The sequence below is a fragment of the Erythrolamprus reginae genome, chromosome 9 (genome assembly GCF_031021105.1).
Source record: "Erythrolamprus reginae isolate rEryReg1 chromosome 9, rEryReg1.hap1, whole genome shotgun sequence".
NCBI classification, from domain to species: Eukaryota; Metazoa; Chordata; class Lepidosauria; order Squamata; family Dipsadidae; genus Erythrolamprus; species Erythrolamprus reginae.
In genome coordinates, this window is record NC_091958.1 from 26,922,108 (window position 1) to 26,938,573 (window position 16,466).

The window sequence follows — 16,466 nt, forward strand, 5'->3', positions numbered from 1 at the left end:
CTGTATTGTGGCGAGTGAGGAAATAAGGGAAAAACAAAACTTTCTGGAAGATACAAACCATCGAGTCACATATTTTTGTATAAATGTAAAACACACACACATACACTTTTTAGATGTGGTTTTTCTAATCTTGTGAGTTTTGTTTTAATATTTAGTTATTATATATATATATATATACCAGGGTGATTCGACCCAAAATGTAACCCTTCCCTGGTACAGAGCTGAAGGGATTGGATACTGTAGCCTAGAGGATAATTCTCTGCCTTACAAGGCAAAGGTTGCAGGTTCAAGTCCCAGTGGGTATGGCTAGCTGATGAGGCCAAAATAAGGCCGAAATAGATCTATCCTAGTCTCCCTTAATTTTCAAATTCAGCTTAAACATGTGACATATATATATATATATATATGTAGATTGTTCTGAGTTCGGGTTTTGCCCTGTGTAATGTTTTGCATGTCTATGCGACGTTTCGGTGAAATCACATTCACCATCTTCAGGCTGGAGTTCCAATCTTTGTGTTGTTGTAAATGGAATATTAGCAAACTGACATTTCTTTCTAGTATGTAGTGTGGGGGTGGAGATTTGCTTTGAATGTAGCAAATAGATTGGGTGACTATGCTTCAGTGATCTGATTGGTTGGTGTAATCATAGTTGTTAGAAGGAATGACATGAAGATTTTATGAAGTTTTTTGTTTAAGGCTGATTTCCAAATATAAAATTCTAAAATCATAATAATTAGAAGGATTGACATGTTGATTATTATGAAGTGTTTATTTTGTTTAAGGCTGGTTTCCAAATCTCTGGCAGGCGGGAGGTATCATCCCTTTTATTTAAACAAAGGGGTCTCTTTTCAATTTCGATAGCTTCTAGAGAGATTCTTTTATATAAATTTTCTGTTTTGTGGAGTAATTTAGTTTTTTCAAAGTCAATTTCGTGCCCTGTTTTTTTAATGTGCTGGACAAGGGAGGAGGTCTTTTCTTGTTTTTTGACTGCATTCACATGTTCTGCTATGCGTTGGCTCACTCTTCGGTTAGTTTGTCCAATGTATGTGGCTGCACATGTTTTGCAAGGGATTTCATAGATTCCTTGGTATTCCAATTGGATTTTATCTTTGGGGCTCCTTAGGATATTAGATATTTTTTGGTTAGTGCAAAATGAGGTTTTGATGTTATGTTTGTGCAGGATTTTACTAATTTTATCCGTGGTGCCTTTGATGTAAGGAAGGATGGTGGTGCCATTGTCCTGTTCTTGATCTTGTTTTTTGGGGGGTGTCTCTTTATTGATTAGGTTTGTTATTGTTTTCTCTTTGAATCCATTAGAAATTAGTACATCTTTGAGTTTGTTCAATTCAGTTTTTAAGTGCTCATGGTCAGCTAAGCGTTTGGTTCTGGTGATGAGAGTTTTGGCCACTGAGGTGATTTGTGCAGGGTGGTGGTGTGAGTGTGCATTTAGATAACGGTTGGTATGGGTTTTCTTTTGGTAGATAGTATGTCCTAGGCTGCCATTGGGTTTTTTATAGACCAGTACATCTAGAAAGGGAAGTTGATCATTGATTTCTGTTTCCATAGTAAACTGTATTTTGGGGTGTAGGCTGTTGAGATGTGTGAGGAAATTGTCTAGTTTTTCTTTACCATGTGGCCAAATTACAAAGGTATCATCAACATATCTCAGCCAAAGTTTGGGTTTGTATTTGGCTTGCTCTAAAGCATTATTTTCGAAATATTCCATATAGAGGTTGGCTATGACAGGTGATAGAGGTGATCCCATGGGGGCTCCCTCTATTTGTTTATATCTTTGTTCATTATAGATGAAGTATGTATTGGTCAGGCAGTGGTTGGTAAGGTCTAGGATATATTTGGGGGGTTTGTGTTTGTCCTGGATAGCTGTCAAGGCTTCTTTAATAGGTATTTGTGTGAACAGGGACACGACATCGAAACTTACAAGTAGGTCATCGGGTTGTAGGTTTTGTTTTTTAATTATTTGTATAAAGTGGAATGAATTTTGAACATATGAGGCAATAGTTTCTGTATATGGTTGAAGGTATTTGGCTAAAAATTTGGCAAGGTTTTGTAGAGGGGAGCCTATAGAACTGACTATTGGTCTGAGAGGTATTCCTTCTTTGTGTATTTTTGGAAGGCCATAGAGTTTTGGACATATGGAAGATTTTTCTCTGGGGATGATTTTTTGCTGGATTTCTTCGCTGATGGGAGAGGCCTTGATTTTAGATTTGGTGGTTTTTTATATAAAAATAAAATTATGCCATGTTGTGTATGCTGGTGTGTGACTGTAATAAAAGATTGGATGGATTGCCATCCAATCCTGATCTTATAGGATTTGTTCCATTTATCTTCCTGTGTGTGTGTGTGTGTGTGTGTGTGTTACATCCCTGCACCTTCCCCACCGGAGACCCTTTGCTCAATGTCATTGGGGCCAAATGAATTCATCCTTGCGGTGAACCCTGCAACTCTTGCAGAAGCCAAAGAGAAGCAGATGCCGATTCTCGTCATAAAATAACCGCTTGCAAATGTGCATGTGTCCATTCAGCACGTTCTCTCATATTTTAGGAATGGAATCAAGGAACTCTTGGCCAGGGGCGAGAAGGAATACTCATTACATGGGACCAGGGAACAAGAACAAAGAGCAGCATTTGCCGAGTCACTGGAAGAAAACACAGCTGCATTGTTTGCCAAAGTTATGTACTGAAAATAAAATTTGGCCTGTGGACAATTCTAGTACTTTGGGAGAACATTTGTGTATAGCAGATCGCGGTCATTTCCCTCCACTAAACAGATGCTATTTCACTTGGGAAAATTGTTCAAAGAGGCACTGGAGCATCCGAAGAATGAAGAAACACCACAGCCCCCTTTTTGGGACAAGCTTATTAAAAAGAGCAGCAGAAAAAGTGATTCGGTCAGCCTTGTCCTCAACGCCCTGCCCACCCCTCTCCCCACAGTGTGTTGCTGTGCTTTGCAAATTCGGCACCCACTCCTAGCAGCACCTGCTCAGATGCTTCTGGAAAGGGCCTAAGACGGGTAGGTCAAGTGGGCTTGTCTATGACATGTGGACTTCAACTCCCAGAATTCCTCAGCTAGCATGATAGGCTCAGGAATTCTGGGAGTTGAAGTCCACAAGTCATAGAAGAGCCAACTTGACCTACCCCTGGCCTAAGATAAGACTCATTTTGCCTCCGTTTAGCACCTACCTCTGTGTTTTCCAATGCAGACAACTTTTGCAATCAAGTACAGTTATTTTATTTATTTATTTATTTTTATTTTATTAGATTTGTATGCCACCCCTCTCCGAGAACTCAGGGCAGCTAACAACAATAATAACAAAGTACAAATCCAATATCTAAAAACACAATTTAAAAACCCCTATTAATAAAATAATCACGCAATCCAATCAAAACATACATAAAACAGTAGTTAGGGGAGATGTTAATTTCCCCATGCCTGGCGGCAAAGGTGAGTTTTCAACAACTTCCAAAAGGCAAGGAGGGTGGGGGCAGTTGGTTCGAGAGGGCCGGGGCCACCACAGAGAAGGCTCTTCCCCTGGGCCCCGCCAGACGACATTGCTTAGTTGACGGGACCCGGAGAAGGCCAACTCTGTGGGACCTAATCGGCCATTGGGATTCGCGCGGCAGAAGACGGTCGCAGAGGTATTCTAGTCTGATGCCATGTAGGGCTTTATAGGTCATAACCAACACTTTGAATTGTGACCGGAAACTGATCAGCAGCCAGTGCAAGCCGCGAAATGTTGATGAAACATGGGCGTACCTAGGGAGGCCCATGAGTGCTCTCGCAGCTGCATTCTGCACGATCTGAAGTTTCCGAACACTCTTCAAAGGTAGCCCCATTTGTAAATGTCTTTGAAGATTCTCAGTCATCCAGGTCATTTGGTACAGTTATTGTATCTGCAGAACACAGAAGCCATCCAAACTGTAAACACAATGGCAGTGAATTTTATCAGCTAATTATGAGATCCATAAAGACACAGTTTATCAAGGTGATCCCATGGTGACTCTAAGTTTCTACTAAGTGAGTCTTGGCTTTCCAATCCCCACAATTTTGAACAAGCGGGGCGTTGTAGTCTCCAAACATCTAGAGAGCATAAAGTTAATACCATGTTTACATACATTCCAGTAATTTCCTGTGTCTAGTGAATACTCCCCCCACCCCCACCCGAGTTAAGAGATTAGGTCTCTTCTCCATTGATAGAAAAAAGTAACCCAGGCATTAATAATAATAATAACAACAGAGTTGGAAGGGACCTTGGAGGCCTTCTAGTCCAACCCCCTTATTAGGCAGGAAACCCTACACTACTTCAGACAGGTGGTTATCCAACCTGCCTAAAAACCTCCAGTGTTGGAGCATTCAAAACTTCTGGAGGCAAGCTGGTCCACTGGTTAATTGTTCTAGCTGTCAGGAAATTTCTCCTTAGTTCTAAGTTGCTTCTCTCCTTGTTTAGTTTCCACCCATTGCTTCTTGTTCTGCCCTCAGGTGCTTTAGAAATAGGTTGACTCCTTCGTCTTTGTGGCAACCCCTGAGATACTAGAACACTGCTATCATGCCTCTCCTGGTCCTTCTTTTCATTAAATCTTTTCATCATTCTTCTGCAGTGACAGAATTCTTCCAGTCTGGGTCTATAACAATGTCTAGCAAAATACCCTCATTCAGAATTGATAAGAAAAGTACTTATTCTTTGTAATTTACTATAGAAATATTAACATATGTTAAAGCTCTTTCACATATTTAGCTGCTGTTCTTACAAGAACTTTGTGTTGTATTGTATTATTACTGATAACAACAGCAACAATAATTTCAGTGACTTTCCTAAAACCACACAGCAAATTAACAGTGAAGACAAGACTTCAACTATTATAGCCCTGTTTCTTAGCCAGGTGCAAATATTACGACAGCACACTGAGATTTACTCATACAGTCCTAAGCAGCTGGAATTTCATAGGATCAACCAGCAGGGGACAAGATCCCTTATAGTACTCTTGTAGGATGCAATAGTTGTAGCCAGCCTGAACTCAAGGCACCACTAGAGTGTGGAAATTCTGCCTGGGTAAAAAAGTAACTCACCAATGGATAATTCAGTTTTCAAAATTAGTGCAATCTTGCACTAAAATACTTATTTAATGAACATTAAGGAGCATTTATTTTACAAATAAAAAATCTTCAAACAGAGCAGCAGATCTGATAACCTAACTCCCAAGAATCACATTATTGGAAGGGATAGCAGAGCTTCTTTAATTTCCCTCTAGCAAATCAGATTTTACAATATCAGCTATTTCTAGGAAGCTTCAACCAAAGTTGAACCTAAGTTGTTATTTCATGCCATTTTTTCCTCCAGGTTCTAGTCCTTCTCTCAAGCAACCACAAGATACTTCCACATGGCCATGTTTCAAAAAGCAGGCTTTCGTGTCTAATCTTACTATTCTACAGACTAAATTTTGTAGCCCTTTCTGTCATTTCCAGATGCCTCTGGATGATCTGAACCATCATGCAATGGACAAATTCCAATTTATAATATCCTTCTTAAAATGTGGCACTCAGATGGAGCATTCCTTGTCTCATTGCGTTTATCATAAAAATGCGCCGGAAACTATCATATGGGGTTTATGTATGCATGGCACATTTTTAAGGTTGTTTGACAGGTGCATAAAATTGTAAGCAATTCCTTCCAAGTATTAGTTACAGAGTCAATTCTGCAAAAGTTTATGGAGAAGACAGACACAGCGTTAGAGAATTCCAATAACTGAAATATTTTTCATCTACAACGAGCACATTCCTATTAATATCACAGTGGAAGCTTTCTTTTGCAGCAGCTTTGATTTTTTTAAAACTAATATTCAAGTATATGTTTCAAAAATGCCCTTCTGCTTCCTTGCAGGCAATCCAAATTTTTTAAAAATTACAAATATTCTTACAGGAATTGTTCTTATTGGGAATATTTAAAAAGGAATATAGTCAAGCAAAAAAAAAATACTTAATATTACATATCACGACTGCAGCCAGAATTATCTTTGCCCAATATTGGAAACATACAGAACTGCCCCCCCGCCCCCCCAAAATTAGGAATTAACAAAATATATAATTGTTCCAAAATGGACAAACTAACGATGGAATTAAGGGGCCAAAAAGATGCTGAGTATTACAAAATATGGGCACAATGGCACAAATCGATTGAGTTAAGAAATAGATATAAAAAGATTACAAAAGATACATAAAAGCTAGTAAAACAAATAATATAAATATGTAAATATTAATGGTTTGAATAGGGATTTTGTGATTGTATGAATTAATAATGAATGTTACTATAATTAATTAATATGTATACTGTATTATAGTAATTAATGAAATATCCGATGTAGCAATGCAGAAATACTGGATGTTTGCTGATATTATAATTTCTTTCTTTGTTGTTGTTGTTTGTCCTTTTTATTTATTTATTTTTGATGTTTGCTTATTTGTTTTAAAATATATTTGAAAACTAATAAAACTTTTCCTAAAAAAAATTACAAATGTTACAAATCAAATGGAGAATATCTCAAGGCATAAAGAAAACACAGTAGCTTGTGACCAATTGCTAAATGAAATCCCAAGGCTGGGTTTTCTTGGAATTTTTCCCCCCAGCCAAAGTTTGATAGCATTTTCCAAAGGTCATCCCGCTCATACCACTGAATTTACTGCTGACTGAATATATTCTGAAACAAATCTTCAAAAGGGGGAATGAAGTTTTAGAAGGATGAAAAACAAATTGAACTGGAGAATCCTTGATGCTCTCGGAGTTTGCTTGTTTGCTTGGAGACGTTTCAGTGCCACACTAGGTAACATCAATAATGCACTGGTGATGTTATCTAACTGGATAATGAAACAATGCAAGCAAGCAAGCAACCTCAGAGAGCCCCAAAATTCCACAGTTCAACCTTGAGCTATAGATTGAAAATAGGCGTTGATTGCTTACCTGAACGCCTCTTCTCGTACGGTGAGCGGGTACAGCAGTCACATGGGTTGCTCATGTCCAATCCGGTGGAACTGAGCCTAGTATTAAAAAAGCTTGCCGGATCCGCCCCTTCCCCAGAATTCGCGAATCCATAGACTAGGCTCAGCTGTGAAGCTCTGTAGTGTTCAACTCTTATTGTTAGAGGAAAAAAAGATTATAGAAAGGTAAAGAAGACACATACAAGGGCGGGAAGTGACTGCTGTACCCGCTCACCGTACGAGAAGAGGCGTTCAGGTAAGCAATCAACGCCTATTCTCCGTACTGAAGGAGCGGGTCCAGCAGTCACATGGGACATACCCAATAGATGGTCCCTAGGGTGGGATTAGATTGCTATCGTGTGAGATAACGGATTGGAGTACCCTTCTGCCGAAGGCAGCGTCCGCTGAAGCGTAAGCATCAATCTTGTAGTGCCTGATGAAGGAATTTGGCGAGGCCCAAGTGGCTGCTTTGCAGACCTCCTCCAACGGGGCTTGAGTCGCCCAAGCGGCCGAGGTGGCTGCGCTCCTGGTGGAATGCGCTGTGATGTTCCTTGGAACTGAGAGGGAAGCCGATTCATAGGCCTTAGATATAGTCCCTCTGATCCAACGGCCTATTACTGTTGAAGACACTTTGGCACCCATCACTCTGGGGTGATAGGCTATAAACAGTGCTTCTGACCTCCGAAAGGGTCCAGTGCGTTGGATATAGATTCTCAGCGCTCTAATAAGATCCAGGGTGTGCCATCTAATTGCCAAGGGATGGTCTCGTTGGAGGCAGAAGGATGGTAGGACAATATCCTGAGTCCTGTGGAACATGGAACTGACCTTGGGTAAGAAGGTGGGGTCCAGTCGCAAGACTACCTTGTCCTGATGAAATTGACAAAGGTCCTGTCTGATTGAGAGGGCAGCCAACTCCGAAATGCGTCGTGCAGAGGTAATAGCCACCAGGAATGCTACCTTAAAGGATAGGTACCTGAGGGACGCCGATTTCAGGGGTTCGTATGGTGCCTGCGTGAGGGAATGGAGAACCCGTGGCAAATCCCAGGATGGATACCTGTGGACCTTGGAAGGTCTGAGGTTGGCTATGCCCTTGAGGAATTCCTGAACTTCAGGGAAGGATCGGAGAGGCTGTCTGCGGGGACCCCCTAGGACAGATGAAATGGCTGCCAGATGACGCCGGAGGGTGCTGGTGGAAAGTCCTTTATGGAAGCCTTGCATAAGGAAGGAAATGATTCTGTGTATGGGAATGCACAGAGGGGAGAGGCCTTCCTGCAGACACCACTGGTGAAACTTGGACCACGTGTGGTCGTAGATTCGATTGGTCGAACTCCTTCTGGCCCTTAAAATGACCTCCACTGACTTGGGGTCATGACCACGCAGTTCTAAGTCTCTCCTGATAACAGCCAGGCGGTGAGGTGGAACCACTCCGGGTCTGGATGGAATGAGGCCCCCTGCCGCAGCATATCCCCCGAAACGGGGAGTCGCCAAGGGTCCTGGACGGACAACTGTTGGAGATCCGCGAACCAGGACCGGCGGGGCCAATGAGGGGCGATTAAGATTACTCGGGCCCTCTCGGTGAGAACCTTGTGAATCACGTCCGGGAGAATTGGAATTGGAGGAAATGCGTAGAGTAGGCCTGGAGGCCATGGACTCCGGAGGGCATTGATTGCTTCCGCTCCCGGGGATGGAAATCTGGAAAAGAAGCGAGGGAGTTGGGCGTTCGCATTGGTCGCGAAGAGATCCAGAATTGGTAGGCCGAATCTGAGGCTGATTTGATGGAACAGGTCTTGGTGGAGGTTCCACTCCCCTGGGTCTATCGTTGCTCGAGATAGCCAATCCGCCTGGACGTTGAGGCTCCCCGAGATGTGGTCGGCTAGGAGCGACCGAAGATGTTTCTCCGCCCAAAGGCCTAACTTGAGGGCCTCCCTCATGAGGGCCCTGGATCTCGTGCCCCCCTGTCTGCAGATATGGCTTTTTGTGGCAATGTTGTCGGTGAGAATGAGAACGTGCCGGTTGGGGATGCGAGGAGAGAAATGCTTCAGAGCCAGGGAAACGGCTCTTAACTCTAGCCAATTGATCGGCCTGGAAGCCTCCTCCGGGGACCAAGTGCCCTGGGCTATCATCCCCTGGGCGTGGGCGCCCCATCCCGATAGACTGGCATCTGTGGTGATGACAAATTGATCCGGGCACCTGAACGGGGATCCTTTGTCCATGGCCGGAGACTTCCACCACTTGAAGGATCTGCGAACACTTGGTGGGATGACAATGCGACGATTTGAGTTGCTGTGCCCCGATCTCTGAAAGGGTAATAGGAGCCACTGAAGTTCCCTAGCATGAAGGCGAGCCCAGGGAATGATGCCTATGCATGACACCATCTTCCCCAAAAGGGATGACAGAGTTACTATGGATACTGAAGATTTAGATAAAATGTTAGAAATTAACTCCCCTATACTGAGTTTTCTCTCGGGAGAGAGAAAGACCTGGGAGGATTCTGAATTAATAATGGATCCCAGGTGTAAAATGGATGTGGAAGGTTGGAGATGACTTTTATCAAAATTGATGGAAAATCCATGGTCCTGAAGGACTGACATGGTGACAGAAAGGTCGGTTTTCACTTTCTCTAGGGAGTTCCCATGAATCAAAATATCATCAAGATAACATAAAATGTGGATGGGAGACGCCCGGATATAGGACGCCAGAGACCCCAAGAGCTTTGTAAAGACCCGAGGGGCCGAAGAAAAGCCAAATGGCATCGCCCTATACTGGAAATGCCTGCCTTGAAAGGAAAAACGTAAAAATTTTCTGTGACATTTGGCTATAGGAATGTGAAGGTAGGCCTCAGTGAGGTCTAAGGAGACCATAAAATCTCCGGTGTGGATGGCGGCCAAAATAGAGGATAAGGATTGCATCTTAAACTTCCTATATTTGATGAATAGGTTCAGCTTCTTTAATCCAAAATAGCTCTCCAACCTCCGGAAGACTTTGGAACCATAAATAGGATGGAGTAAAAACCTAGGCCCCTCTGACCGGAAGGAACCGGTTGAATGGCTCTGATGGATAATAAATGAGAAATGGCCTCCTCCATACGGTTACAATCTGAGAGGGACCTGGGAGAAGGGCAGGAAATAAAACGTTTCGGGGGAGGAGAAATAAATTCTAAAAGAAGGCCTGTTTGAACAGTGTCAATGACCCAGGGGTCCTTGGAAGTGAGACGCCAATTAGAGGCGAAATGGGCTAGACGACCCCCTATGGGAATTGAGGCAGGATTACCATCTAGGTTTTTTTGAAGCCCTGTTAGAGGACGCTCCCCTTTGGAAGCGAAAACCTCTGCCCCTGGAGTTCCTACCTTGGGAACGAAAGCGGGGGGAATACTGACCTGGAGATCTCTGATAGGAAGCCGCTTGATCTTGTTGGCGCCCTGGGCGACGAAAGGACTGCGTTTTGGTAGCCTTTTTGGTGGTTGGACCCAAAACTTTCTTCTTGTCCGTGGTTTCCGTTAGGAGTGGATCCAGAAGATCACCGAAAAGAAGGTCGCGCTTTAAGGGTCCCTGGGATAGCTGCCACTTCTGGCGTACTCCCGCTTGCCAAGGGCGAATCCATAGGAGTCTTCTTGCCGTCGTAGAAGCTGCAATAGACTTAGCAGAAAATCTAGTAGATTGCAAGGTGGCATCAGCCACGTACTGGGCAGCTGCAAAGACCTTGTTGAAGTCTTGTTGACCTCTCAAGTCATCGGGGGGAATATGCTGTTGAAGTTGGCGAAGCCACAGAAGCATGGCTCTGGAGAAAAATGAAGCTGCTGCAGAACTTTTAATGGCCCAGGAATCTGCGGAGAATCCTCTTTTGAGCATTTGTTCAATCCGCTTGTCCTCTGGGCGGAGGACTTCCTCCGCTTCGCCTGGCACAGCCGCTGCCGAGTGAAGAATCTTGACAGGTTCATCCGGTTTAGGAAAGGATAGAAGCTCCTCATAGGAAGAGGAAAGTTTGTACAACTTTCTGTCCTTGGTGGAGGGATTAAGACCAGAGACTGGGAAATCCCACTGTTTAAGTAAGGCATCTTTAAACAATTTAGGCATAGGAATTACCTCGTTATCCTCCTGTTCCTCTGTGAAGTAAGGTAAATTCTCCTCTGGGGGATCAGTGGAAGTGGAGGCTTGTTTCTCCTGGGCCGCTAATCCCGTAGAAATTCTAGCTTTGAGGAGAAGAGATTTGAACAATTGAGAAGGAAAAATAGTAATTGGAGAAGGAACCTTTATTTGGGATTCCTCATCATCTGAGAGGCCTTGAAAGGGATCCTCATCATCCTCCATATCCTCATATTCGTCCTGAGAGGAGTCTGAATCATCCTGAATAGGAGCTCTAACCGCTGGGGAAGAACCCAAAGGGCGGGAGGGACGAGGAGGAGGAGGAGGTAAGGAAAGCTCATTGATGGTAGAGAGTTTTGCATCAATGGCCTTAGACAACACAGAAAAAATAGATTGGAACTCAGGAGGTAAACTAGAAATATCAGCAGGAATGGCAGAAGAATCCCTAAAGGCCTGGGAAGATCCTGGCTGGGGGGAATCTTCAATAATATCTGGTTCCTCTGGACCTATGCCCCATAGGTTAGGTTGGGGTCTGTCTAGGTTAGGCTCATCCAGAGATAACACAGGGACCCCAGAAGGAGGTAGACTAGAAGCCTCTGGGGGGTCTTGACTACTGAGTACTTGGGCCTGTACTTTCAAACGTTTTGCTGATTTGTCATGGATTCTTTGTAGGGCTAGGTCCCTTCTCTTCTCGGCCCTGGTGACCTTGGTCGAGGGGCGGGCCCCTGGAGAAGAGGAGGAAGAGGCCTGGGGGATACTAGTAATCTCATCGCCTGTAGGCCTGGCCTCTCTGGGACCTTTAGTTGTGCCTCTCTTGGGAAAAGTAGCCATAGTCTGACAATTAACAGAAGACAAGGCTGAGCCAATAACTGAATAATTAAGGAGAAGAATTTCAAGGACTTCCCAAGAGGAATGGATCCTGCTTCGAGGCCTCGAAGCTGCTGAGACTTGAGGGCAATCTGGGCAAACCCAGAGTTCGTGTCCCCAAATCCAGCGGGGCCAGCCTCCCTAAACTTTATAATTAAGTAAACCAAGGCACTCTGGTTGGAGGCTTAGCCGGTGGAGAATTAAGCCTGGGCGTCCCAAGGCCCGCTCCGGGATCCACGCGGTGGACTGAGGCCTACGCGGCTGGCAGGAGGCCAACACGAGAGGCCTAAATTTAAAAAGGGCGCGAAGGCCTTCGCGCCGAAAAATCGCTCCGTAATAGGATTCTTAAAGGGGAAGCGATCGACTAAGTCCAGGAGACTAGCAAGGCGTCTCACTCCGCAGGAGGTATATTTTAAGCCCTTTAATAATATACAATAATAAATCAATAAAGCAATATTCAATACTTGCACGAAGACCTCCAGGCCAAAGGATTAAAAGAATCCACAAGCGGCAGCGGGAATCGTACACGGCAAAAACCGCCGGGGGAAAACGAAACCGCAACTTCTCCAAAGGAAAAAAGCCGAGCCGCAAACGGCTGGCGCTAATAGTGCAAGTAAATAAAAATGGTAAAACAATTCTTACTACTTTTGAAGAAAAAGATCGAAGGGAAGGTGTTAGAATGTTGAACGAGCTATCACAATACAACCGCAGGATATGCGAACTGAGCGAATTCTGGGGAAGGGGCGGATCCGGCAAGCTTTTTTAATACTAGGCTCAGTTCCACCGGATTGGACATGAGCAACCCATGTGACTGCTGGACCCGCTCCTTCAGTACGGAGAATGAACTGGTCTAAATATGACGGGTTTTAACAGATCCACAGACAATAGTGGGGAAGCTCTTGGCAAGAGAAGGACATGGCCCATAAAGTAAGGGTACTGAACAGGAATATTCAATGTTCAAAACATTAGAACTAGTGGAAAGGGTGGAACATACATGGAAACTCATAAATAACTACCCTGTTTCCCCGATAGTAAGACACCCCCGATTGTAAGACGTATCGGGGGTTTCAGGGGGGTCGGCTAATATAAGCCGTATCCCGAAAGTAAGACATATGTCTTACTTTCGGGGAAACACGGGGGTATTGCCGCCTCCCTCTCATCTAGCTGCATGCCGCTAATCTGCGCGCCGCTAATCTTCGTGCCGTTAATCTGCAAGTAACCCAAATTGATGCCGTCGATTTCCTGATAACCAGCTTGGAAATCTCCATTGTAATCCATGGAAGTGGCAGCAGAAGCCGCAGCTGGAGCCATCCCGCAGGTCAGAAACATGTTTAAAATAAAAGGGAGGTAGGGAGGTCACCAGTGGGGAGTTTTCCAATATAAGACATACCCCGAAAGTAAGACATAGTGGGGCTTTGGGGATAAAAAGAAAGTAAGACACTGTCTTACTTTCGGGGAAACACGGTAGCAACTTCAAACTTATTAGCTGAGTTAGAGAAATGGTTTGAAAATAGCAGTATGAAATTCAGGCTTCAATTAACAAAAGCAACATCAAATGTAGATGTACAGAATTGAAGTGCAAAGTACATACATACAGACAGTAGATCGTGTGATATACATACATGAAAAATGGAGTGAAAAAGCCCAAATTAATTATGTAGTTGACAACCCCTTGGGAGTAAGAGCTCCACTATATTCTCCTTTAGTCTCTGCCTCAATTACTATCCAGACAGGTACAAGAAAATGAGGGAGTGCATGGAAATGATAAAAAGTCTAGGAACTAAGTCCTAAATGTACAGACTGAGCAAACTGACTCTATTTAGCCGTGAGAAAATCTGAAAGGGAGAGACAAACAATAAGTCTCCCCATATCTAAAATACCATAGATAAGTCAAAAGCTGCTCTCCATCAATCCCAAGAGGAGACACAAAATAGGAGTGAATTTACAAGGAAGTAGCTTTCAGTTGGATTATATTCCTGTACAACCTTAAAAAAGTTTAACAAGAATAAAACCAAAGAGGGGAGAGACTCCCTTCACTGGATGCATTCAAATAGCACCCGAACAAGCTAGCCATAGTGGACTTGATGGCCTATTCCAAGTTCCTCTGTCTAGTGGGAACACAGACGTCTAGAACTCCAATATGACAATGGTGGGGTCCATACACAAGAACTGTATGGGAGGCAGAAGTTTCTTTTTCCAGTGTCGGTATCTCTCAGGGTCTTATGGCAGCTGTGCTGTATCCTTCACTCATAGTTGACTTACAAGAGTACTATAAGGAATCGGGTGACCTTGACATGGGTGGACCAGAGCCGTTACCAGAATGACCAGGGGAAAAACATGGAGGCATAGGCAAAAGACACAGACAGACACTTCCCTCATTAATATGAGTCTCAGGCAGAGTGGAGCCGAGAGAGAGCAAAGCATAGTCAGACTTATAAGATTCTGTTACTATGGCCAAAATTAAGAAAAATAGTTTTAGCCTTGGAATGGAGTAGATTGCTTGGTCTTTATCAGTGTTTTTCAAACTTGGCAATTTCCAACTCCTAGAATTTTCAAGCCAGCAAGGGTACACAACGAGGCAGACTGAAAATTGGGGACAGTGTGAGTTGGGAGTTGTGTAAGTAAGGGAGGGCACCTGAGGGCAGTGACGGCAACCAAAGTTTTTACTACCACACTGTGTCCATGGCTTATGCGGGAGGCCCTGCATTTTCTTTCAACATCTTTCAGTGCAAATTGGGGGCTCTGGGGTGGACCTCCATTTTCACTACCCCACTGTGGTCCGTCCGTCCCTGTCCGGGCAGCCGCCCACCCCTGCCTGAGGGTCAGAAAGATGCAGGTTGGGAAGAGTGCATAGGTTGATGGGAAGCGCAGCATGACTTGGGGGAAGTATAATAATTTAATAATAATAATAATAATAATAATAATAATAATAATAATAATAATAACAACAACAACAGAGTTGGAAGGGACCTTGTATGTGTGCATATGTGTGTATTTATTTATTTTTATGCCACTCTCCTCCTTAGACTCAGGGCGGCTTACAACATGTTGACACCTCCCCTAACTACTGCTTTATGTATGGTTTGACTGGGTTGTGTGATTATTTTATTAATAAGGGTTTTTAAATGGTTTTTTTAGATATTGGATTTGTACTTTGTTATTATTGTTGTGAGCCACCCCGAGTTCTCGGAGAGGGACGGCATACAAATCTAACAAACAAACAAATAAACAATACTTTTTAACAAAGCCAGCCTATTGCCCCCACAACCCGGGTCCCTATTTTACTCACCTCGGAAGGATGGAAGGCTGAGTCAAGCTTGAGCCGGTGATGATATTTGAGCCGCTGACCTGCAGTTCTAGCAGTCAGCTTTAGTGGTCTGCAGTGCAGCACTCTACCCACTGCGCCACCTCGGCTCATTGTATGTCTGTATGTGTGTGTGTGTGTGTGAGAGAGAGTGAGAGAGAGAGTGCTAGTAGCCAGCCTAAGCTCATGGCTGATGGAGACTTACTTACTCCAACAACTTGCAAACATCCCTGCTATTGATTCTCTGGGGAAGCTAATAAGGAAGGTTACAAATGACGATCGTATGATCACAGCACTTGGCAATCGATTGCTCTTAGATGTCACCACAGGGCACTAGAACAGCCAAAACTCATCATTTGTTCAGGGCAATTTGGAACATTGCTGACCAAACAGCCATAGGTCAAGGTCTACCTGTATAAGGAATGCCTTTGCTGACATTCTAGGGATCGCCTTAGAAGCAGGAATGTGTGCGGATGATGCAGTGTTGTTGACAAATTGTGGTTGTACCAAGGGAAGCAAGCAAAGTCCAGTCACAAAAACAAATATATGAAAGAATATGTGGGAGAGGAAGGGAAGACTCAAGAGAGCCATGGCAAGAAGCTGATGAGAGGAGAGAAAGCATAAAGAGCACAAGGCAGCCTGTGAAAAAAGTGTGAATGTGGTGGGAGCTTAAAGAGGGTTGTGTCATAGAAACAAAGGCACAAAGAGTGGACAAAGTAATGGAATTGGCATATACTGTATTGGCTTTAGTTGTGATTTCCTTTCTTCTTAGACTTGTATTTTCATGTTCTATGCTTTCCTTAGTATAATGCATATATTTGTATTATTTCAATCATTATACTAACTGTAGGCTGGAATTCTGAGCATCACAAAGGAAAGGGTAGAATCACGTTTTTAAAAACTGCTCAGGCTTTACAAAGAGACCACACTGTTAAAACTCATTCCACATTTTGCCAGGTGGATTTTTTTAAAATTCCGTTCAATCCTGTCAGATTCTTGCAGACTACTGGCCAAAGACCACGTGGTTTCCTGGCCAAGATTTTTCAGAAGTGAATTGCCCTTGTCCCCTTCCTAGGGCTGAGACAAAGTGACTGGCATAAGGCTGCCCAGCTGGCTTTTTGCCTAATGAGGGACTAGAACTCACACTCTTCTGGGTTCTAGCCTGCTGTCTAAACCATTACACCAAACTGTCTCTGTATGTGCCATAAGTGTTTCCAGTGTGAAAG

General features: G+C 43.7%; 1 protein-coding gene across 4 annotated transcripts in view; it reads right to left on the reverse strand.

Annotated features, from left to right (window-relative positions):
• Window positions 1-16,466, reverse strand: part of WTIP (WT1 interacting protein) — an 83,561-nt gene that overhangs the window by 61,976 nt on the left and 5,119 nt on the right. The window contains exon 1 of one of the 4 annotated variants that reach the window (XM_070760662.1): window positions 3,775-3,838. The exons of the other annotated variants lie outside the window; for them this stretch is intronic. Within the exon in view, the coding sequence (XP_070616763.1) occupies window positions 3,775-3,808 (34 nt within the window). The 5' untranslated portion in view covers window positions 3,809-3,838. Of the gene's footprint in view, window positions 1-3,774; window positions 3,839-16,466 lie in introns of those variants that run through there. 4 annotated transcript variants of the gene reach the window in all.